At 41.3% G+C, this 25,061-nt stretch overlaps 2 protein-coding genes across 4 annotated transcripts in view; both read right to left on the bottom strand.

Annotated features, from left to right (window-relative positions):
- PPM1F (protein phosphatase, Mg2+/Mn2+ dependent 1F) overlaps positions 1–6,878 on the bottom strand; it is a 28,139-nt gene extending 21,261 nt beyond the window's left edge. Inside the window, exon 1 of one of the 2 annotated variants that reach the window (XM_068412569.1) lies at positions 6,674–6,878. In XM_068412569.1, coding sequence (XP_068268670.1) covers positions 6,674–6,849 — 176 coding nt within the window. In that variant the 5' untranslated portion in view covers positions 6,850–6,878. The remainder of the gene's footprint in view (positions 1–6,673) is intronic. The other variant, XM_068412570.1, reaches the window with a different exon arrangement.
- A 3,186-nt stretch (positions 6,879–10,064) lies between these two features.
- Positions 10,065–24,851, bottom strand: TOP3B (DNA topoisomerase III beta). Of its 2 annotated transcripts, XM_068412595.1 has the most exons (18): positions 24,800–24,851; positions 24,259–24,429; positions 23,372–23,503; positions 22,226–22,332; positions 20,735–20,809; positions 19,618–19,814; positions 19,018–19,174; positions 17,824–17,937; positions 16,835–16,925; positions 16,363–16,517; positions 16,019–16,124; positions 14,647–14,793; positions 13,753–13,926; positions 12,804–12,932; positions 12,407–12,556; positions 11,879–11,979; positions 11,436–11,637; positions 10,065–10,551 (listed from the first exon to the last, which is right to left on the bottom strand). In XM_068412595.1, exons 2-18 carry the CDS (start codon positions 24,326–24,328, stop codon positions 10,070–10,072), a joined length of 2,589 nt encoding a protein of 862 aa, XP_068268696.1. In that variant the 5' UTR covers positions 24,329–24,429; positions 24,800–24,851; the 3' UTR covers positions 10,065–10,069. The 2 variants fall into 2 exon arrangements, with proteins under 2 accessions (XP_068268696.1, XP_068268699.1); XM_068412598.1 differs by lacking the exons at positions 24,259–24,429; positions 24,800–24,851 and adding an exon at positions 24,108–24,188.
- Between the last annotated feature and the right edge of the window lie 210 nt (positions 24,852–25,061).

Raw genomic sequence — 25,061 nt, 5'->3', positions numbered from 1 at the left:
ACAGCTTACAGCAGCTTTGAGAAAGCAGAGTAACGCAGCAGACCCCGAACAGCTGCTCTTCAGCGCTGCGAGCAGAGAGAAGCATGCTCTGTGTAACCTGGTAGAGAGTGGTACAAAGCCTCACTACGACATACCAAACACCCAGTGTTTACGCAGAGCCTTCTGAGTTTTTATTTACTTTTTTTTTTTTGAAGGAAAATAATTCACATCCCTCCGCTTCAAACACACACATTCTCCCAAAGTACTGTCAGCAAATCTCTGTTTGTATCAGAGAAACACAAGAGATTACTAACTGTATTGGCGAAATTGTTGATCACTTGTCACCTTTCAAATTAAAAAAAAAAAAAAAAAAAAAAGGTTACATGATGTTCTTTCTAAATATTATTACCAAAGTCATGGCAACAAGGCAGCAGTGGTATTGCAGACCAGAGCACCACCATATGATCCTCTCTTCCTTTCAGAGTGCACGTGTGTGTATATATATATGCATATGTTGAGGAACAAAGAGGTGCTGTATCTACTAGCAAAAGCTTCTAGCATAAGTCAGCTGCAGCTGACTTATATCGGAGGGAAGATATATTTGTGCACTTATTTGCTACCCAGGCTCTGTAACACCAGAACATCGCATACAGTACAGCTTTGCCAGTAAAGCAAAGTTTGTCACTCTGGACTCAGTGTGTGTTTCTAGCACGTTACAGCTATATCAGCAAAGTGGTTTTAGTGCAGATCTGCAAATGCTAGCAGTTCCCTAGTAAGTGAAAGATCCTCTTATACTGCCAAAATGATAGCAGGTCACAAGTTTCCTCATAAACAAAAACTGCTTGTATTCAGTATTTTCTCCCCAATCTGCTACTTTTATTTCCTTCCCCCCTTTTTATTCTTACAATCAACTACAGAATGTTTCCACTCATGTTGCTCTAAGCATTAGTATTTACTACAGCAGCACCCAGAGTTCCCATGGTGATGGGGACCAGAAAAGTACAAATATATATCTGTCGGGGAGAGAACATCTGACATCCTACAATGCATAGGAAGATGTTTCTTGTGTTAATGACATCAGGTCTTTACAAGTAGATGAACAAGATGGAACCAAAACAAATATATAAACAGTGCCACACAGAGAATTTCTATCTTTTATGTTTCCATCTTTACATGAAGCATTTTTTTCCAGATTTTCTTCTGAAACTATCAGAAACAGCAACTTTAGAATCCAGAATCCATCTGTTGAGGCCCTTCAGTCATCATCAAACTGTTCTTACAGAAAATGTGCAATGGAGGGTCACCTGCTATTTCCATTTCATTCTCAGCAGGAAGAAAAGCCACACAGCAGAACAAGAGAAGCTTAATTCCACACAAGCCACTTTTCAATTGAGCCCTAAACTTGTTGTTTCAAAATTGAGCATTTCTTATCTTGATGCTCAATTCAAACAGCAACAGAAAGGGTGTTTCACACAGACTATGAGAGCATAATATGCAAAGTTCTAGGGAAAGACAATTTCAGTTTTCCAAGCAGAATTAAAGAAACTGATTTAAACACCAGAAAGCCAGCCCTAAAAGTTTCTTCATCATTATAGATTTGCTCTTTTTTCAGCATTTCATCAAGTTTTTTGTCTCTTGTATTGCAAGCATCCCCATAAATACACTTTCTTTTTAAAGGCAAAGTGATTCTTTCCCAAAATTACTATTGAGAGTATCCAGTAACAGGGAAGGCTCCCTGGAAGTTTTAAATTAAGAAATGTATTCTAAAAAGCAATTTATTGATCACAAAATTAACAGTTTGTCCAGCCTCCATATACTGTTGGAGGCAGGTCAGAACTGCCAAAAACTTTATTATCCAGACACAGGTACAGTGTGAGCTGCATATCATTTCTCTCAAGCTGTGTATCGTCCTGCCATCAGCTTCAGAAGCAGCAGTGGACAGGCCAGACGCAACAGAAAACCAGCTAGTTTTGACCACCACCCAAAATTACCAGAGCCGGTTTGTTAACCATTTGCTAAATTAACGAGTAAACAGCAGAAATACCACATTCCTCTTGTCCATTAACTTCATCAAGGCTTCCAATTCTAACATTATTAATCATAAACCAGAGGGAACACTGGTGTTCCTGAAAGAGCAGGCTATTTCTGCTAATCCCATGCTTGCTTTTGCTACCAAGCACAACTGGTCCCATGAAAACTAGAACGTTTGTTTGCAGGCAATCACACATGAAATTCACTTTCTTGTCTGAAGTGAATGGATCACTGATACTGTAAACATGTTCCTAACAATGAGAAGCATTAGTGCATTACAATAACATACACTAAATGGTACAAATTAGGGATAAGGAAGTAAGTTTGGGGGGATTTATTAAAAGCAGAGGTCATGGTAGACAGGGTATTTAGTAGTTTTCACAGACAAGGGACTAAAGGGAGTTTTAAGAAGAGATCGGGTAAACCAGAGGCAGAATAAGATTTCTACCCCCCCACCCCCCCCTTCTTCATGCTTACATCACATAAAAAACCATCAAAATACCAGAATGGCTGAATTAACTACTCTAAAAGCAGGGAAATGCTGAAAATAAAGACACCAGGGCCACACCTTGAGCGTAAGCACTACAGTGTAAAACCCAAAGACACAAAACAGGATGCTGAGGCAAGCGAGAGATGAAACACAGCGAACGGTTTGGGAGGGGGAGAACAGGAAGCCGAGGTCTCACAACTGTTATTGTAGTAAAGTCTCCTCAAACAGGAAGGCTGCTGGAATTTCACATTGTTCTTTGGCTATGTCACAGGATGGTCATACAAGTTTCAGCTCCTACCAAGGGAAAGGAGAAATTTCCGTATTTGGGGGTCTGATTTCATTTCATGTTCTGTTTCTGTACAAGCTAGTAAAATTAGTTAATTTCTAAAGCTTTGGAAGTAACTAATGGACTCTTCATTTACATTGACCTATTTCCACAGATCGTCAGAACACATAGCTCTTACCCAAAAGTGTACGTTAATTAAAATTCTGCAAAAGAAGATTACTTAAGCCTGCCCTTATTCTTCAGAATTTTATGTCTAAATTTAGCTCCATGCAAGGCAGGCAGTTCCATTGATTTAAATGAATTATTCAAAGTAGAAACATCTGCAAAGCTTCACCAGATTAGCGACTTAAGTCCTGCCAGGAAGCAAAAGTGGTTGGCTGTCTTAGCTAGTGCTTGGCTATGCTGGCTGCATTTGCAGAAGACTGTTAAAATAATTCATCTTAGATTAGTAGAGACATTCAAAGGGGTTAGCCTGAGATATCCAGCTGCTTCCATGTAAGAGATGTGTGCAGCCTTAGAGAAGCAACAGCATTCAGAAACCCTTCCTTGGACCTAACAAATGTTATTCCTTACCCCATTCTCTTCACAACAGCAATCCTGATTGGTGGTGTAGGAAGAATGTTTCTACTTGCAAAAACACAAAGGTTTATGCCTCCAAGCAACTGGAAAGACAAGCTAAACATCACCATATGTTGTCTCATGAGCCAAGGATATTGCTGGACTTTTAGTGGCTTGGGCCTCTCAAGACATGACCCACACATCTGTGTGGGTGTGAATGAAGTATCTGACAACACAAATAAGAAGCAGAACTAGAGAACTGTGTGCCAAACTCGAACCCCAATAACACTTTGATCTACAGAGAAATCCTTCCTCATTACTAATCATCACGTAAAATACATTCTGTGATGCTGGAGTGTTAAAGAAGCCTCAAACTGAGGAAACAGAACAAGCATCAATGCCAGAAGTCAGCAAGGTACAGCCAATAACATCTTCATAGCATTACACCTGGTTATATTGACAGTGTAATATTTGAATGTGCGTATTTTCCACTGAGCTGCCATCTGTGTGTTAGGTTGCTACTATGATAGCCTGCCACGGCACTTCACTGGATCTAAGCTACAGTGACCTCTCGCGAACTGACTTCCTAGTCTGGCATCATTTCTACATCTTCAACAACTTTTACACAAACATTTAAATGTCTTGTAAGTGTCATCCCTCCCCTTACTGTACCTCTTCTTAAAACCTTTAGCATCCTCCTTTCTTCTATTTCCTTATATTCCCTGGGGGGATTCAGATCAATTGAAAAGTTTATTTAACCTTCAAAACTGCATTTTGAGTTGATCTGCAGTAGCGAACATGGGAACGTGGGAAAGCAAGCATAATGTTTGGCAATTTCTCATACAGAGACTTCAGTTTTGGTCCTTAATTACATGGGTTACAAGAAGAGGGCCTGCACTTTCAAAATACCACATTTCTGTCTTGGCCTTGGGCTCTACTAGTCTTCTTGCCTGTGGAGGAAAACTCAGCCTACCCAATAGGAAACTGCAGCCTTTTTGCTATTGCAAAATGAGGTTTCTCTTCATAACAGGAGTCTAAAACTGAGCTGTAAGTCTGCTGGGATCCCTACATTTGACACTTCAGGTATGCTGCACTATGCCCAAGCACATAGCTTCACACAGGGTTGCTTCACTGCCTGCAGGCAGCCACGAGAATTTGTAAAAACATTTTCCTTATGTATTTCTGTTTTCCAAGTACATTTTGTGAAAAGAAGCATAAAAAAATAGATTGCTGCACTTTTATTCTGCCTTGCTTTCTTTAACTATCTTTCCCTTCCTTTACTTTTTTTTTTTTTTTTTTGCCAGCTCAGGGCTGAAGAAGGCAGATGTCTGATCAACTGGCTGCAGGGCAGGTATGTGAAAAATGCAGCTTCTGACAGGGCAGGCTCCTTTCTGTGTAAACACCAGAAGTGACAGGTGAGATGAAAGCACTGCAAAGGCAGCGCCCTTTTTCTGCTTCCACTTGTTAATATGCCCGAGAACAACAGAATGTTAGCAGATGTGTAACTCAGAAATGCTGGTTTAAATATCACTACAGTTTGAAGAACCTATCCCGTATCTCTACAGCTTCATGCCTTCCTCTCTAAAACAGTTTTAGAAAACATTAGGCTGGCCCACGTGGCAGATGGGTTGCCATATGATAAGTATTTGTTCAAGACTGGCATTACTCTGTTCTCTAAAGTGCTCATCCAGAACCACGCTCTTGCTCCATAGAGTTCACAGATTCAGTGCACATGACGAATTTGCAATCTCTTTTAGGAATGCAACAGCTGTGTTTTGTTCAAGAGCAATTTAGTCAAAGCACAACTAAGTAATGCAATGATCATCTGGGCCTTTTTCAGCTACAGCCCAAAAAACTGGGTTTTTTTTAATGCATTTCTCATCTTTAGGTTTAGTCACACCATTTAACTGAATCTTGTTATGTCCAGGATCATCTACGTAATATAAAGCCAGAAGTAACTTGATTTTTTTAAAGCAATTTAAGTACATAAAAATCACCTATACACTTTTGATGACAACAACAAAAACAAAAATCTATTCAGTGTTCATAAACTCACCAGATGGTAGCTAGAGAGACAAGTAATTCAAATTCTGTTTTCTATCTCTTTATCAAATTCCTCTAGTAACCAGGTAACATCCAGCATACACCTAAACAGAACCATTCTCCCTTAACTCCCCGTCTTCACCAGTTATCCTCAGTACCACAGCACAAAGTCAGCTCTCCACTTAGATTTTTTTTTCTTTTAAAGACCATCCACAATCCCTTTCTTGACTCTTACAATAACAAACACTTCAATGAAGCAGACTGTGGTAGGAACTTCGCAGAACCCAGAACACGCAGGCCCTAATGCTGAAGTGCTTCAGGAAGGAGATATGAAGAGAGGAGAGTATCAGGAGACGAGAGGTTAGAGCAAGACAGCTTGTTCTTGGTGAAGCGCTAACTTGCCAAAACAAGTCGCATCCAAATTCTCAGCAGTGTTAACGAGGAAGTCTAGACTGATAAGGATGAAGGCTGTGAGATGCCTCTCCTGAAATCAGGCGATGACGGCAACATCACTGAGAGAAGAGCTGTGTTTTCCAGTGGTGTTGTGACTGCGCTCTTGAAGTTTTGAGAAAACATCAACTTCAGAAACCCACACAAGCACATCCCACTCACCAAGACAACTCAAGAGTGCCAGAAAGCTGAATACTTTTCTACCTGGCTTTCTTCTTACACCTGACAGCCCTGCAAGGCAGGTTGCAGCTCACTGACTCCCTCCCTCCCCAGACATTCAAGTAGATCCACACAGGTGCCCTTAGGGACTTGAATTCAAACTATTGGCACTTCACCACAAGAATCGCCCTATCAGGCTAATTGCAGGATTGTAATTTAATCTCTCATGCACCAAGAGTGGGAGAGAAATATTTTTGAGAGCACACAAACATTACTATAGAGGCACAGATCTCGGCAGGAGGCCTGTGACAGAAGCGCTCTACTAAAAGCCCTACTTTCAGGAGAACGTTCACAAAATCAATTATGAAAGGGGAAATAATGAGCTAACATTCCCCAGGAGACGCTGAGCGGGTCTCCCAGCAGCCGGCACCGCAAGGCCCGGCGGGCCCTGCCGAGGGCACCCGCCTCAGGGGGCAGCGCCTCCCGCCGCCGGCACCTGCTCCGGCCCGGCCCGGCGCTGCCGGCCCGCCCGCGGGAAGCGGCGGCAGAGGGGCCGCAGCCCCGCTCCCCTCAGCGGCCCCGCGCCGCCCCTCCCCGCGCGCCAGCTGTCAGCGCGGCGCCGCCCCTGAGGGGAGGCCGGCCAGAGCCCCCCGCCCGCCCGCCCGCCCGGCCCTCACCTGCCGCCCAGGAGGCTCCTCGCCCGCTCGGCCAGCGCGCCCGGCACCTCGGCCTTGCTCAGGGCGCCGCTCCCCGCCGAGCTCCACGGCAGCGGCTCCCCCGGGCCCAGCGGAGAGGGGAAGTCTCTCAGGAAGGAGCTCAGGGGAGCGCCGGCCGCCTCCACTTCCAGCGCCATGGCGGCGCCGCGCTGAGGCGCGCTGCCCGGCCGCCGCCTCGCCGGGAGCGGGCCGGGCGGCGAGCGGACAGGCCGGGGAGGGGAACGCGAGGGGAAGAGGGCGCCGTGACGGCTCCTTTAAGCGGAGCGCAGGGGCGGGGCCAGGCGGGGGCGGGGCCAGAAACAATGTCTGGAATGCGGGGGCGGGGCGGGCACGTGCCGGCGGGGCGGGGCCGGGGCCGGGGGGGATTTATAAGCGTTAAAGTTGAGAAGATTCATATCCCACCGCTTTCCTTCACGTTCCCGTGCTAAACTATATCAGCCCCTATCCTGCAACGTCCCTGCTATGATCACTCCCTACTGACAGTTCAAAAAAAAAAACCAAAAAAAACCCCAAAAAAAACCCAAAAGTTGTTTTTAAATAGTGGAATGATTTAGGACAGCAACCCTCCCTACGGAACGAGATCATCCCTTCAGTATTACTGGCCCAAAAGTGGCCAGGTGCTTTTTGTCTGTACTATATTCTTTCTCTGCTCCTATCAGAGATACCATCCCCTTTTTCTTTCCATACAAAAATAATTATCAGATTAAAAAAAAAAAAAAAAAAATCTGTATTTTGATCGTCCTCTTGATGCTGAGCACTGCATTGTCTTTTGGCACCAACTTTCTAGGAAGACCAGCTGCTACTTCCCTCTCCCCAGGCTGACAAAGCAAGCGTCCCAGGGCACACTAGTGCCATCTCAGCAGGGACAAGTGTGCAGCCCTATCATACAGATCAATTCATTTTTATTCTTTCATTAGCTATGGGAGCCAAATCAATCTCCTCTCCTGAGTGAATGATGCTATTTCAAGGGTAACTTCCTAAATAATAAAAGCTTTCCCCTGAGCTTTTCCTATAGAATATAAACTGAAAGCATAAGAGAGTCATAATTCCTTTCCTTTTTTCCAGTAAGAACCGTACACAAGAGACATGCAGTGCTCACCTTAGAGACCCGTCTCCAGGGACTTCATAATTTTAAGAAGTTTCTTGCTCTCTTGTACCTTTTAAAGCAATCCCAGGAATATGCCTCTAAGTTTTAAGTAGAAACAAAGCCCTCATCACCTCCGCATTCTTTCCACTCCCCTCTGGAGCCCACCACCAGCCTGTGTGCCAGGCCACACCACCGACAGCTCACTGTGGGCACCTTGCAGCCTTCTCCCAGGCCGTGGCCACCCTGCGCTGCCCAGCTGCAGAGGGAGAACAAGCTTCTGTGGCCGTTGGTGCAGCACAAAAACAACGTCTTCATTCCTCAGGCACAGGCACCGACGGTTCTGAATGATTCTTCGCTGTTACTAATATGTCAGAAAGAACTTTGCCATTTGTGATAGTTACACAAGGGAGCCACTGAAATCTGCCAGAACATGGAATGGCTCGTTCTAAGCACTTGAGAGCAAGTTCCCAGCACTTTATTTCCACTGGGGCTAATACAGCAAACAGATTTTACAAGCAGAAGTTTGTCTGCAAATGGCCAAAATAAAAGGCACGCTCGGAGAAAGAAGGAAGTGTTCTCACACAGCTCAAAAGCCATGAAGAATAACTAATGACAGGTTTCCCACACTTCCAGGGCCACCGTCTCCAAGCATCACAGAAATCCCAGCCACCAGCCAGTGTCATACACAGCAGCAGAAGCTAGCTGAGCACACAGGTATTTTCAGAGCAGTACCCTAGTGCACCAAAGCAGGCTACAGAGGTGAGAGGACTTGAACAACCGAATCAATACAAGCACCCTGAAAGCTATTATAGTTTATGCTAAGATCTATGGCTCTGAGACACTACAGCAAGATGGTCTTTAAAACATGAAAAGAAGCTACTCACTCCACGCTAAGGGAGATGCAAAGATAGTTTGTTTTTACCAGAAAGAACAGTTAATATCTAGGAAAAAAACAACGAAACAAGAATTACAGAAAAAAACTTCTACCTATGGCTGGGTCTTTTAACCAATACCATTAAAACATAGTTCATGTTTGAGCTGTAACTGTATAAACATTTCATCAGAGGAACAGGCTTGGGGCTGTGGTGTTTTGTCTGTGTTCTCTTGTTCAGTAAATGCACACACTGTGCCAATTAAAACAGCAGAGTTGTACATTACCTTTTGTAGGGACTTGTCTTTCCTCTCTGTTGCCAGTGAATCATGTGTCAAGTTGCTCTCAGCATATTCTGCGTTCAAATGCAGTAGCCTTTGCACCATGTAAAACTGCGATGGCATTCTCCCATCCAACCACAACTAGCGCTGAAACTTTTTGGGGGGTATAGATGATATAAACTGTACTTGACCAGATGACCAGACATGATCAGCTATGCGCACATGGAAGGAAAGGACAGAGTATTATATATTTGTACAATTAGATTTTGCAATGAGGCACCCAGTGCTACAGTGGTTAGACAAAACATGAGGACACCCTCCTTTTGACAACAAAACTAACCAACACTGAAATGACAATCTGGGGTACAGACAGTGCAAACTGTGTTTGATCAGGTATGATCACCTGTGTGAACACAGAGGAAAAGAGCATGAGTACTCTATCTGTCCTCCAGCAGCAGAAGGAGGCCTCATTTAACTGGGACCCATTGACCAAAAGATACTAACTCGACTGCACAGACCATAATTTGGGAATCACTGCTCAAGGCAGATATTCCCCTTCATATTTATAGTTTCCATTTTGTGTGTCTCTTGGCATTATTCTCTTATGCAGCAGAGTGACAGATTTGAAGTACTGCTCTTGCTATTGCAGATGTAAAAAATCTGACAGCTACTAATCATTTATTACTTTTGAAGATTCAAAGTCAGATGAAACAAGTCTCATTCCACACCTAAAGACTACAGCAGCCTAACACTGATCTTAATCAGCTCGTGTATTCCTGGCACCTGTATTGCTGACAAAGGCTCCAAAAATGACAGAAGAGGGAAATTTCATTTCCTTTCGATCAGCTACAGGTAACAGTCTAGGCAGACTTCTTGAGTCTTCCTATTGTTTGTGAGGTCTACTTGTACCAATGAATTCCAATCAAAAGCTTAAAGGCTTAATCAGTTACTAACGATCATCCAGAAGAATTTGTTTTGTGATTAAATAAAGGCGTACAACAATCTAAGGTGTTTAACTTTTCTATGAACAGGAAAGCAGTGAAGATCAAAAATACTTAAAAATTAATTTAAAGGGAAACAAATTTTTATAAGAAGTTTATTTTTCTGTTGTGTGGCCATTATACAAAGTAAGCAGCCAGAGCTGCCATTTTGTCCTTGGGTTTCTTTGGATTGAGTCTTCCTCCAGGCCGCCGGCCTTTACCTCTTCCTCGACCTTGCCTTTTTCCTTGTCCCCCACGGTGCATGGGGTGCCTCATGGCTGCATGTTTCAGCTCCACCAGATCTTGAAACACAGGATCACAGAACACGCAGCCTGAATGCTGGGTCTCATCACCAGGTAGAGGAGATTTGGCTTTGTTAAAATCTACGTCCACAAGGGCTGCATCACACAAGTCGCAGGTCTCCGGCGACACTCGGACTTTGTGGGCATTCTCAAAGAAGTGCACGATCACATTGCACTTGTTGCATGCCATCTTCCACTTGGGACCTGACGTCGAGTCTAGCACCAGAACCCCATTCTCACATTCAACACACTGCCCAATTCCAAGCATGCTAAGAGAATGCTGGCACGTGGGGTGAGTGCATTCATTACAGCCCATTCCTGGTGGAAGAAGAGTAAAACCATACCACGAGGAACCCTTTATATCACCACCCACACTACCCAGCGTGGAGGAAGTGAGACACAGAAGTCAAAGACACCTTAGTATATTATAGGTTTTCTAAATCACTGAAGAATGGAACCACTCCCCAAATGGCAACTTGCCTTTTCACAGGTTCAGAATAATTCCCTTGCTCAAAAATTTTTCTATAATGGCTTTCAGAATTGCCAGATACTGCAGCTGTACAAGCAGTTTGGACACATTAATTGAAAACATAATTACTTTTAATCACTAAATGTATGGCTCCTAACGAACTGCGATTTTATACTTGCACTATACACTGTTAGTACAAGACATTTTTAATTAAAAGATGGTAATAAAAAGATGCCAAAAAGCTCCTGATACTCAGAGCTTCAAAACACTACTTTATGTAAGTTTTGGTCTCACAGTTACCAAACTAACTGCAACTTTTATCCCTTCTTATATCCTTCAACAGCTTTTGCCACACCATCTGTCTCAGTATCAAAACACTCTCAAGACGTGGTCTTAATCTATAGTCCTACCTACATCAAGCATACTCCAATTTGCAATGTGTCAGAATCTCAGCGTCTTTCACTGCATAGTGAGTGTTAGCAAGGTCACCTACTGTGCATGCATGTAACTTTAATTTCTTACTTCTTTTATGAAGAAAAAAGTATTCAGAAATGAGTTACCTAAAATTCACATCAAACTTGCTGACCAAAATTTATTAGTTATCTGTAATCTAATTTGAACAGCACTTTATACTAAGCAATATTGATTAAAAGCTACTAAAAAACACGCTGTACAGACTGCACCTAATTTATTTCAAGTGAGGCTGATCCCTGCATGTTTAAAGAATTCCTACCTTTTTTCATGTCTCTGAAGGGAGGATGGTTGTAACAGTATGGACAGAGTGGGTAGCTCTTTCCTCTGGATCCAGATGACCACAGCACCAGCTCAAAGTCATCTAGGGGGCAACGCAACTCTTTGTAGAGTTTAATGGTACCATTCTGTGGGAGACTGTAGGTGTCATCACAGTGAGAGCAGTGCAGACGACTTGGTTTGGCCTGGAAATAGAATACAAATCTCCTCAACAACTGTAGTGGCAATAGAGTTCAAAACTTGCAGGAAATCCACCTGTGACTGCTCTCTTGTTCATTCCCCACGGAAAAACTTCATCAGGCTTTTTGTTTTAGAAATGCAGTCTTGACAACCACATTTGAATCCAAATTCAATACTGGAAAGGGGGTTTCTACTCAATATCCCTTAGCGAGTGAAATTTCAATTTCAAGCATGAGGTGAACTTACCTGAATATACTTCATGAAACGATGGCATTTGCCACAGCGGGAAAGAGGTTTACCGGTGGCAGCTAAGGGTGAAAAAGACACTTCCATCAGCTCATCCATACCTGCGAAAGAGATAATCACATTTATGTTAGAATTCTAGTTCTTAAGAGGAAATCTTGCACAAAATCATCTACCAGACCTTTGAAGAAGTGTCGGGAATGAAAATATTTTATTCACAATGCTCTTCCTTGTTTAGGAAGATTTTTTAAATACACAGCGTTTTGCAGTGAGCATGCACAAATACACAAGAGTAAGTACTTCAGCTAGTCTTAAGTTTTTGAAAACTCCCCCCTACAGAGTCACAAAATACATCTGAAGTAGAGTTTTGGAGCCATGATTCAGTCCATTTGACCAGAAACTTCCAGTCCTGGAACACAACTTTTCAGTAAGCCTAAACCTTTGAAAGGAACCTAATACATAAGTATTTTCTACTAGCATCTTTGCAACAATTAAGTAATTGTAGGGAACTCCACATGTAAAAATTTTTACCTGCAATAGAATCCACAAAGTAGTGAAATTTCCTTTTGAAAATGTCAAGGGTGTGCTCCAGGACCTGATGATAATTCGCTTTACCCAGAGCTATTAAGTTGAGTTGCTTCTCCACAGCACTGCGGATCGTAGGAAGAACCAGTTCTGCATCTAACAGAAAACCAGAGACAGCAGTAACAGAGCAGAAGCAATGAAAGATCAAAAAATGGGGGCAGGAAACTGTCCATACATAAACTGACATTAAAATAAACAAGTTTTTATAGTCTTTGGAATTAGTAATACTTTCCTAGATGCAACATTTCAGACAGAAATGCTACTTATACATTGACAACAGCCCTTGACATATTGAAGGGAAAAGAAGGTTAAGAGGCTGCAAAAGAAAGTGCATTTAACTGACCTATTTTGTAATAGCCATGAACCAGAACAATGCCGAGGTTTGTAGGCTTTAGTCTCCGACCACTCTCCACTGTGACATAGTTTCGCTGGCAAATGTTGTTAATGTGAACTGGAATACTTGCATCCGTTCCTGCCACACAAAGGAAAACAATATATCCAATCCTGAACAAAACAAAGTTTTCATCAAATTGCTCATTTCTGACCTCTCTGGTTTTATGTCAAATTATAGTGCTCCTGAGACAGCTTACAATTCAGATATCTTTTCACCGTTACTCAACTTTCAGTGGATAATTTCTCTCTCTAGTAACTCTCATGTTCCTTTGCAGTTCTGAGAAGTCTGAAACACATGTTTTAACCTTAATCTCTTCCTCTCTTCCAAGGAATTACTATTGGGAAGACACCTATTCTCAAAATCATTTATTCTGGAAAAATACAGTGCAGTAAGATACTATGTTTTGACTGGACCTATTTATGAAAATGCATTGAAGGAACCAAGTCAGATTAAAAGAGAACAGTAGTATTGTGGTAAATTGTATAGTAAGACACATAAGGACTATTGGAACCAGCAAAGCTGAAGCAAGCTGTAAAGGAAATCATTCCTAAGAACGGGGAGGTGCATTCTTCCACACATCAGCTCTGACAGAGAAGTGACAAGGATGCGTTATGAAAGGATACTGCTTTGGCCAGAAACTAGGCATAAGGATCAGAAAGGGAAAGGAATGTAAGGGAAGAGACAATCTACCATCTGCTAAGAGGGGCTACAGGCATTATGGTTTGCGGGGGGGGGGGGAGGGGGCGGAAAAAAAAGAAAAAAAAAAGAGATCATTACTGAACCTATTCAAATGAATACTGAAAGGTCATTACCAACAGAGATAGCTCAGAGGAGTGATTCAGACTCTGCACTCTTGGTGGACGTATTACAGGATAATGTAAGTTAAGCAAGTTCCTACCAATGCCATGCTTTTCCATCAGAGTGATAAGTTCCGCTTCTGTCAGGTAATCAGGAGGACTGGTTTGCTTTTCCAGCAATTTTATTTCACCAATTGGAAAAATATCTCCTTTCTCACAGTGGGGAAGGCTCTCTTCTAATGGGATGCTGTGCCACGGCATAATTTCTGTGAACCCTGGAGGTAAAGAAACAAACAAACAAAAATAATGAGAGTTTATCTGCACAGCCTTCAAAAGGTCAAGGTATACGTTTCTAATTTTAACATGGGCTGCATTATACAGATCAAAGTTAAGAGGCTGTCTGCCACACCATGCAGAAAATATCTGACACTAGGAATGCTGAGGAAATACAGTATCACAAGACAGTATCCCTCACTACACTGCATCAGATCTATTTTGTGCGTTGAGTCAGGTTGATATGAAAAAAAGTAAATGCTTTCCTTGAATGAAAGCACAGTGCCAGAATGGATGGGAAGAGTTTCTTAAAAAGGAAATGCAAATAGTAAGTCATATTAATGTAATAACGACTACTGGCACAGCTTACCATAAAAATCTCAGTGGTGGTGCTACATTCTTTTTACAGAGGCCCGAGGAAAAAATTTGCTTTTGTGTAATTTATCCCTCAAAAGGCATTTGCTGTCTGTAAAAAGACTGGTCTTCACACTAGCAAATGTGCCATTAAATCTTTAAGACTACTACATGAAAAACAGGTCTTTTTCTATTGTAATTGAAGTATGGAAAGGAAGACAAAGATTTGGTCTTTGGTCTTGATAGCTCAAAAAATGTCTTCAAAATTGTACTTGTCCCCAAAACTTCACTTTTATATCCATTCAATGCATTAATGGGGGGAAAAAAAATAATCTGTAGCTAAATAGTTACTCCCTGGTCAGTCTTACCTGGTGAAGTTACCACTTTTCCGATACAGGTAAAACGTTCAGGGCCAATACTGAAAGAAATGGTGGTTTGTAGGTACTTGCAATCAGCGCTGACAGTGGCAATGAAATGCCTAGTTATATACTCATAGAGCCGCCATCCATCTCCACCTGAGGATAAACAACATCTTACCCACAAAACTCAAGTCCTGCAGTTCTACAAAAGATGTGCACTAAAAAGGTACCAGATTTCCACAGGTATCACCGGAAAAACTGGTACCTAAAAGAAAATAGCATTCAAAGGTCCGTCCAGTTTCACCTTTAGAATTTCCTGCCTATAGAATCATCATGACATACAGACATGAGCTGCATGCAGATGCTCTTGGAGAAACTGCCGATTTAGCCAGCTCATCTCCCAATTTTGCAATGCATTTGAATGAGAGGATGAAGTAGAAAAGACTTTTCTTTTTTTAAGACATTATGAACAAAAATAAAATGCTCTACTGCTTAGTGCCACTGGAGACTACACCCTAAGCTAAATCCTAAAATGGGATTCTAGTGGCAACTGTTACACTGGGCAGCTTGAAGTCCTGCAAGAGATCATTCCAAAATACTACTTATTAACACTAATACAGGTTAAATTTCAAAGCAAAGTTTCCTTATTCACAATCTACAGATAGGAAATGGAATAGTCGAAAGGTTACACTGCTATGAACAGCTTCTAATTCTTAGTCCCGTGCTTCGTGTATTTCATCTTGCTGTGTATATAAAGAAAAAAAATCTTACATGGCCTTTCACTATCCTAAACAATTACTCAAAATTTTAAAGCATTTGTTTTTCTATTGGAGATTATTTCACCAGTTCATGAAAATCAGAAGTTATCAGTTTCCTACAACAATCTCAGCTATTCCTAATAAACAATATACTACAATCACTGCACTTGCTTATAAACTGAAAATCATTTTTTGAGGGATCACAGTGTACAGGAAGTCAAATGTTACATTTCAATACAAAACCCACAAACCATAGAGACTAAATTAAAATGTAGCTGAAGTTTGACTTTCAAGCACAAAAATACAGTAAAATTTCAATACTTGGAAGCTACTATTCTGGTGCAAATTCCTTCTAGAGAATGTAGGTATTAAGTTGTTAAGTTGGCTATTCCTTTTTCTTAGCAGTACTATGGTCCCTAGGATCCATTACTGAATAGCAGACCAGCTCTGAACTTCACTGTCACCAGAAGTTTAAGTTAGGATAAAGTCTGCTTTCTCTTCACTTCCTGCCATTCAAATAATTATATTTTCTGTTGAAACTCAGGGATTTTCAAACTGGCTCCTATACCTCAAGGAACTCATTTCCTCACATAGCGTTCCAACGCGACTGAATTCGCCTATACCTAATTCTGCTTCTGTTGCAGCTCTCATTGGAGTGATGGGAGGATGGTCTCCTGCATCGTGGCCTTTCCTTGGACGATTAATGCCTTCTGATAACAATGTTTTTACCTGGGTGAAGGAAGAAAGAGAAAACAGGCTGGCTGAAGTGGATAACAGGTCTCTCTTAGCAGGTTAAGAAACTTTTCAGATCAAATCCATAACAATACATCATCTATAAATAAAAGCAATTACAGATATTTTTTTTTCTTAAGACCTATACATCGTAATATACCAAGTAAGATACGTTCTAAAACACAGACTAGAGAATGATCTGTCAAACAGTACAGGTATTACTTCATGTACTCACAGTTTCTGCCCAGTAAGGATTATTGGCTTGTTGTCTCAAACATCCTTTCAAGTCAAAATTTTCTGGATAATGGGTAGTTTCTGTTCGAGGGTAGCTAATATAACCCTGAGTATAAAGACGCTCTGCTATTTGCATGGCATGTTGTGGACCCATTCCTAAGATGGGATAGGAGAAAACAAAAAAATCATCTACACATCACTGAGATAATGATTTGCTTGCTGCATCTGAAAGTATATCTTATCAAAGTGTTTGAATAAATCATAGTTTGTCCTTTCCATAAGACTTTTGTCACCTCGATCTTACCCAACATTTCACTTTTGACAAGCTTTCTAAACTCGATCCTTCCCCAAAACGATGTATTATAGGGAGAGGAGAGTATCAACCTATATTTGGTATGTCCTTGATTATTTAATCTGAGAAGCCAAAATATTTTGCTTTAAAACAGTGTGAAAATCTGAACTTTTACACATACCTAAAGCAGCACTGGCCACTCGTAGCATTTCTACCGTGTTCAGAGCCAGTGGTCTCTGCTTCACCTTCTCTTTTTTACTCACAGATTCTACCTAGAAAATAGCATTTTCCCAGTAAAAGTTTTGAAGTTTGGTAACTGATAAATGTATCATTTCCATCATGCCTATAAACACGTGGCATACCTAACATTACCTACTCTTGTCATACCTGTTTTGTTTTCTTAAAACAGTGACCACCGATATATTTCTACTGTAGGAAATCTGACTGGAGATAATTTCACCAAATTCTAAAGCTATAGTCCTAAGGTCCCTTTGTGCTGCAGACTAGATCAGGCCTATAACTGGGAGTGCAGCAAGGTAGCGCATTGATATCTTTACTTCCCATTTGCCTCAGCAGCATGTAGTTTCGGTGCTACAAGGATTTGGTGCTTATTCCAAGTAATGGTCCTAACTATAAGGATCCAGATTTTTAAAAGCTTCATGCAGTGTTTGAACCTTGATGGCTATAAGCACTTAAATCCAAACATACTGTCAAACAAGTATTGAACAGAGTAGAATTAGAAGTTAATTGGCTATAAAGACTGCACCATACACAATTAAAAATTTAACTGCAGGAATATTGCCATATAAGTAATTAAATTCTGATTTATACAACGTCTCATGGGAAGTAAGAGGTCTGCTTGGAGAGATCTGAACAGTATTTCTTAGCAGGTTTAGTAATGAAGACTTCCTGTCCTGAGTGATGATCATTTGCAAAGTCAATATTAAGATGCAGATTCTGCTGACATGACCACACTAGCATAATATGAACCACAATTAAAAAAATCTCGTCTTTTATTCTCATTTACACCAAGTTGAAAGGAGTAAAAAACAAGATACAGATATTCTACATCCTTCTTTAATGAAAGACAATATGCAGCAAATGAAATATTAAATGGTATTTCCTTTATATGAAACATTGCTCTACTGACACTTGGTACAGTATTCCTACCTTTGCTTCTTTTGCCATCTTTGTTATATTCAGGAACATTTGAGCAATCTCACGATCAAACACCCTCACTCTATCCCAATCCAAAGTGAGAGAACTTTCTTTTTCAGGGTTCACCTAATGGACAAAAAAAAATTCCCACCAACTCTGTTACTAGAAGTGTGAGAATGCACATTCTCAACAATAATCCAGCAAGCAAATCCTAATAATACCTGTATTAGGATACAAGCACTTCAAACATGCAGCTGTACTCTCTTTCACTGGGGCTTTGGAGAAAGATGAAGTATTTTTGAGTTCTGGGGTCAGGGGAATGACTGGAATTGTTAACTGCAGTTAACTGAAATACTATTCTTATTTTTAGCGCTGGGAACAATAAAGGCTGAAATGGGCAAAAACTCAAAGTTTACCATTTTGATTTAGCAAAATTAATCATTTGTATTAAACTGTAACTAGGTCATGATTTAAGTCTCATGTACAAAAATAAATATGAAGCAACCAATATGAGAGCACAAAACTCTCTGAAACTAGGCACCAAATATGTCTAGCATGACACACGAGATGCATCAGAAAACAGATGACAATAGACACCAGATTTCTTCTTTTTTTTTTAAGTCTAAAAATGGCAACTTTTTACCATCTACCCCTTATTTGTTTAAAAAATCCTTGTGATCATAAGCAGTAAAACCATGTTGGTTTGCTCTCAGAGCTTGGACAGCAGCAAGGCTATAAAACTGCCATAAGCTGCCAAAGTATTCAGAGGACTCAACTGCCAATTAACACAATGAGCATTTTATTTGCTTTAAAATTCCAATACTCAGCAATGCCAATGTTTGTTGGCAGCCTAATTAATTCCTGGGTTCAAATTAACAACACAGCCAGTCCAAGGACCCCAGGGAACAAAAGCAAACCATTTTAAGTAGTCTTTTTGGCTGAGTCTAAGCTTAGATGGTTACCACTGAAGAATTCTTATAAGCAGCAGACAATAACCACTTTAATACAAAACTGACATCCTGGAATCTGTTCTAGAGAGTGTGGTGACACACATGTGAACTGAATGAGAACACATGAGTAAACTGTAGGCATTGTGAATTCTTGTCAGCAGCTACAAATTCATGAATGAACAAAATGAAAATGTATTTTTACCAATGAAATGCACTTATATGTTCCTCATATACAAACAAGTATTGTAAAACTTACTTTAGCCTGCAGCACCCAGTAAGTCTCAGGCTTAAATGACTGGATTTTGTCATGCCTTTCAACACAGAATCCAAGTGTTGGGGTCTGACACGGCCCAAAGGAGATGAGGGAGCTGTCTAAATTCCCATATTTCCCCTGAAAATATTTAGTCTGAAACCTAAGAGAGGAAAAAAAAAGAAAAGCCAGGAACAAGTACATTAATATCCTCATTCCCACGAAAAGCAAAAATTTTCATTAACTTACACACACAAATATGAGTAATCTATTAAATCATTTAGGCATTAGGAAAAAAGCACTCCGAGAAATATTGTCTCTTAAAGCGAATTAAGTCGTAATTACTTTGCCTCACAGAATCCTGTTTATTCCCAAAGAAATGTGTGAGAACATAATAAAATAAGAACATGCCATAGCTGCTGACAGTACTTTACCTAGGTCAGTTAAAGCCATAACATAATTTTTTATGTCTTTTTATTTGTCTGTGCATAAAATTGTTCAATTTGGTGCTGAGCAGAATTAGCCACTAGAGTTCTGAGGCGTACTTGGTGGACAGAGCAGTATACCTGAACCTTTCATAAAACTGTCTGTAATCTATGCTGTCACCTTGTAAACGCACAGCCAATTCTAAGATCCAGCTCCTGGCGGGCATCCACTGAAAGAGCTTCATTGCGATTCGGTTCTCCCAAGTGATTCATGGCATTGCAGATGTCTGTGTCAGTAATAGAACTGAATTTAGCTCTATAGATCGTCCTTTCTGTGCCACGAGGTTTGTTCATAACAGGAAGAACAGCATCAAGAACCTAGTGAAGATCAGAAGCATATTTTAAGAGTAATTGAAAGGTAACAGCTTAAGTTGTTTTTTCTCTCTAAAGAAAAAAACAAACCACTCTCCACAAGATATTTGTTGATATGTAACTACTTTCTTAATTCACTAAGATGTCATGCCAATACACTAACTGATGAGCAAGAGCAGTATTTGTCTATCCACTCAGAAGTGTATTAAGAATTAGCAAAAGGGAAGGATTTATTCATTAAACAGCAACTACTGGAAGTGAAGCACTATTCTTAGCTAAGTGGAAAGAAATTCACCAGTGCAGCTGCAGCATCTTTTGGTGAATACGCATTAGTTTCTATCTAAGTTCATTCTACGCATTGCCAGGGCCCAGTTATGACTCAGTGGTATTTAAAGCGCTTAAAACAATTACTTGTTAAAACGTAAATACTCTTCATGTAGACTTCTGGGAAAAGGATGTTAAAAAAAAAAATCTTTGCACACCAAAGTTTTAGTTCTGTACCTTTTAAGTGCAGAGCCCACACTCCTGAGGTAAGCCTACACTTAAAAGCGTCCTCTATGCTCAAGAGTCTAATTGCTTAATGAACACAAGGTAATAGAGATCAAGTTTTACAAGGACAGCAAAATAACAACTCCAGCTGTGAAATACAGACCAATTCTCAAAGCACTGTAATGTTGAAACATTTAAGAGACCTTATTGGTTATCTCAGATGAGCAACAGCTATGAAATTGATTTATACTTAGTTAATAACTGACATGTTAAGAGTTCAAAAGCACATGAGTTTTTCCACCAAGGCCCTCCATGCCTTTGAAACTTCCTTCAACTTAGCCTGAATTTTACTGTATATCCATAAAACATACGTTGATAGTATTGTATGTCACAGACAACTATTATGGTATTACACGTCTTAAAAATGGAAATCTTACTTCAAAACAGATGTTTTCTCCTTCCTTATCACAATCCAACCACAAGACAATACAATCACAGCCTCTTCCCTCCACCTGTGAGGAAAAAATAGCACAGTTCTTCAGCAACTCAAAAAAAGACGTACCTCCTCACTAACCGTATACTTTTTGATTCTATTTTAAAGTACTAGAGATAATTTATTTGGTGCAAAAACGATTGGAAGAATATAGCAGAAGTGACAGAAAGTCTGCAGGAACTTAAACAGCGATTGAAGAGAGGAGCAAGTTCTGCTTCCCGGGACCAGAAGTCTGCCTACAAGATGCTTTTCTGCATCTGAAAAAAATTGGCAAAGCTCTACAGCAGTGAAAGTCTCCTGAAACTGCCACAGTCTGTGTCTGCAGCCTTGGGCACAGTCCCTTCCCCTTTCTATGCCTTAATTTCCACATCATTTAAAAAAAAAAAACGAAACAAGAAATACTTTCCTAGCTCATAAAGATAGGACAAAGTCTAAATTTATCTGACAGAAATCAGTTTTACACCACATATACTTGCCTTTCAGAATATTATTTTGTAAAAGCAACCAAACTACCGCTTTCCTCTCAGAGGGGCGCATGTGGGGAGTGATCAATAACCACCACAGATTTATTTTAAAGGAGGCACTTACAAGCTACGCCTTGTACTTGCTGTTAGAAGCAAAACATGCATCCAAATGCTCCAATCTTGAGAAGCAAGATATGGACAGTCAAAAAATTCACAAGGCAACGGCAAAAGTAAATTCATCAAGGCAAGGATTTCAGACAGTGTAAGAACCAGTAAAATTAATAAAATAGATCTAACCTTGACAAAAAGCTGCTTCCCGCAGGGAAGGAAATCCTTATTTAGGAACGTACTCATTTCTCTTCGACCCCAGAACTCTAGTACTTTGTACAGTGTATTGCCAAACACTGCCTACTTTTGGGAAGCAGGTGAATAGACCTACTAAATCAAACATGCAACAACCTGCAGCATGAGAAACAGTGCGTTCAGATGACCTGTCTGCCTTAGTAGAGGAACATACGTTAGAAACGTTTTGAAGGACATGGAATGCTCTGGCATTACCCTCCAACAGCAAACTGTCTATAGTGAAGACAGACTCAATTTCTTATACTAGAGTGAAGACAACTGACCCACTCTTAAGAGCTGAGAGAGGATTGTACTTCTGGTTCTTAAATAAAGCTAGCTAACCTGTAATATTTTTTTTTAAAGCAAGGCTAAGCCATATCAAAATGGCTTACTACCCATACACTACCGTTTCAAATCTATTAATAATTTTTATTGCTTTCTAGAACCACAGAATAATTTCACTTATTTTTCTTGACAGGATAAATATAGGTCTCATTGCTTCCTCCAACAGAGGAAGAATAGGAACAATGAATCTTTGAGATGGAGTATGCTCCAGATGAAACAAAGAAAAAGAACACCAAGGGGAAAAAAAGAGTTATATCTCAAATAAATCTTGTAAGAAAGAATACCTGTAAAAACTTCACCATGGTCAGTTTGGGGTTAGCTTCTTTCTTTTCTGTGGGAGCTTTGCTAAAAAGTTCTGCTGGATCCACTTTGTCCCAGCTGTTATATTTTCCTGAAAAGCAGAAGTATATTAAGTAGAGCTCTAAATATACATTAAAAAAAAACAACCAACAGCAAACAACATTACTTTGGAAAACATTTGGCTTTCAAGATTTGTCTCGGAAACCTTTCTACTCTAACACATCTTTCTTTAGTGCATATCAAGGAACCCTTTAGCATTATGTAAATTGCAGCTATCATTTTGAAACATACGAAGGAAAAAATACCACACACCTTTCAGAAATCTTAACATGAGCTGTTAAAACACCTTCTGTTTGCAAAATTAATTCATCAGGTGACGGGGAGGAGCTATTTTTCCTTGTTTTCACAGTGCACGCATAATGTGCACATTGCACTCTGTTCTACTGTTCATTATTCATGGCCAGTTATGTCTCAGTCCTATTATACCACAGAGCATCCTGTGTCACCTTCTCATATATCAACACATTTGTTCATTTCCATTGTTCTGAAGTAACCATTAGTAATATTGCTTGGCAATTAAACTCTACATTACATTAAACAATTACCTTAAAGTTCAAGGCACTGTGTAAATAACTCAAAATTTAGTCCTCATAAAACTTGTGAAGTCATTATCATTAGACGAAATAAAGTAGTCACGTGACTAGTCCCACACTTCAAAGCAAGTTAGTGACAGGATTCCTTCCACGTTATCCTTATTTTGCTCTATTTTTCCGTAATACGCTACGATGCTTTAGAGAATATCCCTTTGGACACTGCATTCCTTAATCACCTTTCATCCAAAGCACCGAAACACTTTTACAGGCTAGCAAGTTGAGCCTCATCTCCCCTCATTTTCCAGGGACATAATTAAGGCACAGAAAACATAAGTGGCATATGCCCAAGGTCGTGCAAGAAGTCAGCCAGAGAACTAGAAAGAGAAATCAAAAACTGCTGACCACAAGCGATCTTTTCATCCTCCTCCCTAGTTCTAACATTCTTCCTGAATTATTTCCACAATGAGTATTTTCCTATTAGAAGTCCTTCATGGTTTTTACAACCCATATCAGTTAAAACACTTTATGAATAAATACCTATGAAATCCAAAGTCATGACATGACCACACACAGATGTCATCTTGAAATGGGCACTCTGTCCTACGAACGATCCAGTGTACTCATGCACAGAGCATGCACCATTCAGTCCCTTGCGAGAGGACATGTTTCCTGTGAAAATAAGATGATAAATGTCAACAGGATAAAAAAAAAACAAAACTATTGAAATAAGCTATTTGGTGTGAAATGACATCCCTCTTTTCTTAGATCTTAGAGCTAGGGTCTTCCTGATCACAAAATTCTATTAATTGAACAAGTTTTTATCTCAGTTAACTACCACTTTAGACCTTTTTTAAAAGCATATTTCATTTTCAATTGAAACTATTCATTACCTTCCCCATCCTTTCCCTCCCACCAAGAAATCCTTATGAAAACACAGCTAGTTTTCTAGACTACTACAGTTATAATCAACTCATTCTGTTTTCCACGAGTTATAAAATATTTACTATAGCTTCAAAAATCTCAAAACTGCAACTTGCTATCTGATCAGCACTGCCTAGAAACCATTTGCACTTACACACGCTCCAGCTACATGAAACATCAAAACCAGATTCCTTTATTCTTGCACTGAAGAGGCATCAGCACATAAAAATAAACAGCATGTGAAGTACCACCCAGTTATCTTATGAACTGCAACCTGTCCTAAGCCACCATTCCCGGGTGGCAGCTGCCCCAAGACAACCAAGTAACTGACCAGGGTGTTTCTCAACCTTACTTCATCTACAGCAAAATCTGGTAACCTTGGCCTCAGGCAGTTTGCCTCTGTGCAACTAAGACGTCTCCCCTCGGTTGGGCTGTGCACTGCTGAGCACTTTGAGTCTGCCACCAGAAGTGGAAGGACGGAACGGACATGCTTTCTTTCCTACCCCTAGAGAGGATCTTGGCGATGGACTGAGCCAGAGAAGGCTTCTCCGCGACCATTAAAACAGTCCTCATCTTCAGCTGACGAGACACGAGGTGCCACAGGGCTTAACGACACGGTTTGGGTTTACTGGAGACCACGGCACGCAGCTCACGAGCGAAAGGCAGTCCTCAGCCTGCAGAGAGCGTAAAACAACAGGTTTACTACAAAACCGCTTCCAGAAAAAAAAACAACTACGAAACCCCGAGAGACAGTGACAGCTTTCGCAGCTCCTCGCGGCAGGGGAGGAGCGCGCTCCCCTCGGGGCTTCGCGGCTCCCGGTGCCCGGGCCCGCCCCTCCGCGCCAGACCTCCGCCTGCGGCCCGGGAAGCGCTTCGCTCTGAGGTTTAAATACCAGCCGGGGCCTGCCGGCGGAGAGGGGCCGAGAGGAGCCGCGCCGCCGCCCGCCCGTCCCGCCGCTCCCTGAGGGGCGAGGGAGCTGCCCGCCGCGCTGAGGGAAGAGAGGAGCGCACCGCACCCCGCCCGGCCCCGGCCCCGCTCCGCACCTCAGCAGGCAGCCATGGCCTCCGCTTGCGCTGCCGGGTCACGGCGCCACCCCCGCCCCCCGCGGGGAAAGCACGGCCCCTCCCGCCCCGCGCCGGCGGCCGCCCGCGCCAGCGCCCCCTGGCGGCGCGGGGGAGCGGCGGGGGCGGGGTGCGCGTCTCTCCTACGCGTCATTTTTGTCCCAAGGGCTTTAACGAAGCCGGAGCTCACGGCAGGGATTGATATTAGACACGGAACCGGACACAACAGCATCAGAAAAACGTA

This window comes from Nyctibius grandis, chromosome 14, assembly GCF_013368605.1.
Source record: "Nyctibius grandis isolate bNycGra1 chromosome 14, bNycGra1.pri, whole genome shotgun sequence".
In the NCBI taxonomy this organism is placed as follows: Eukaryota; Metazoa; Chordata; class Aves; order Nyctibiiformes; family Nyctibiidae; genus Nyctibius; species Nyctibius grandis.
The sequence above is the reverse complement of the archived record's forward strand: the minus strand, read 5'-3'. Positions and strand labels throughout refer to the sequence as shown.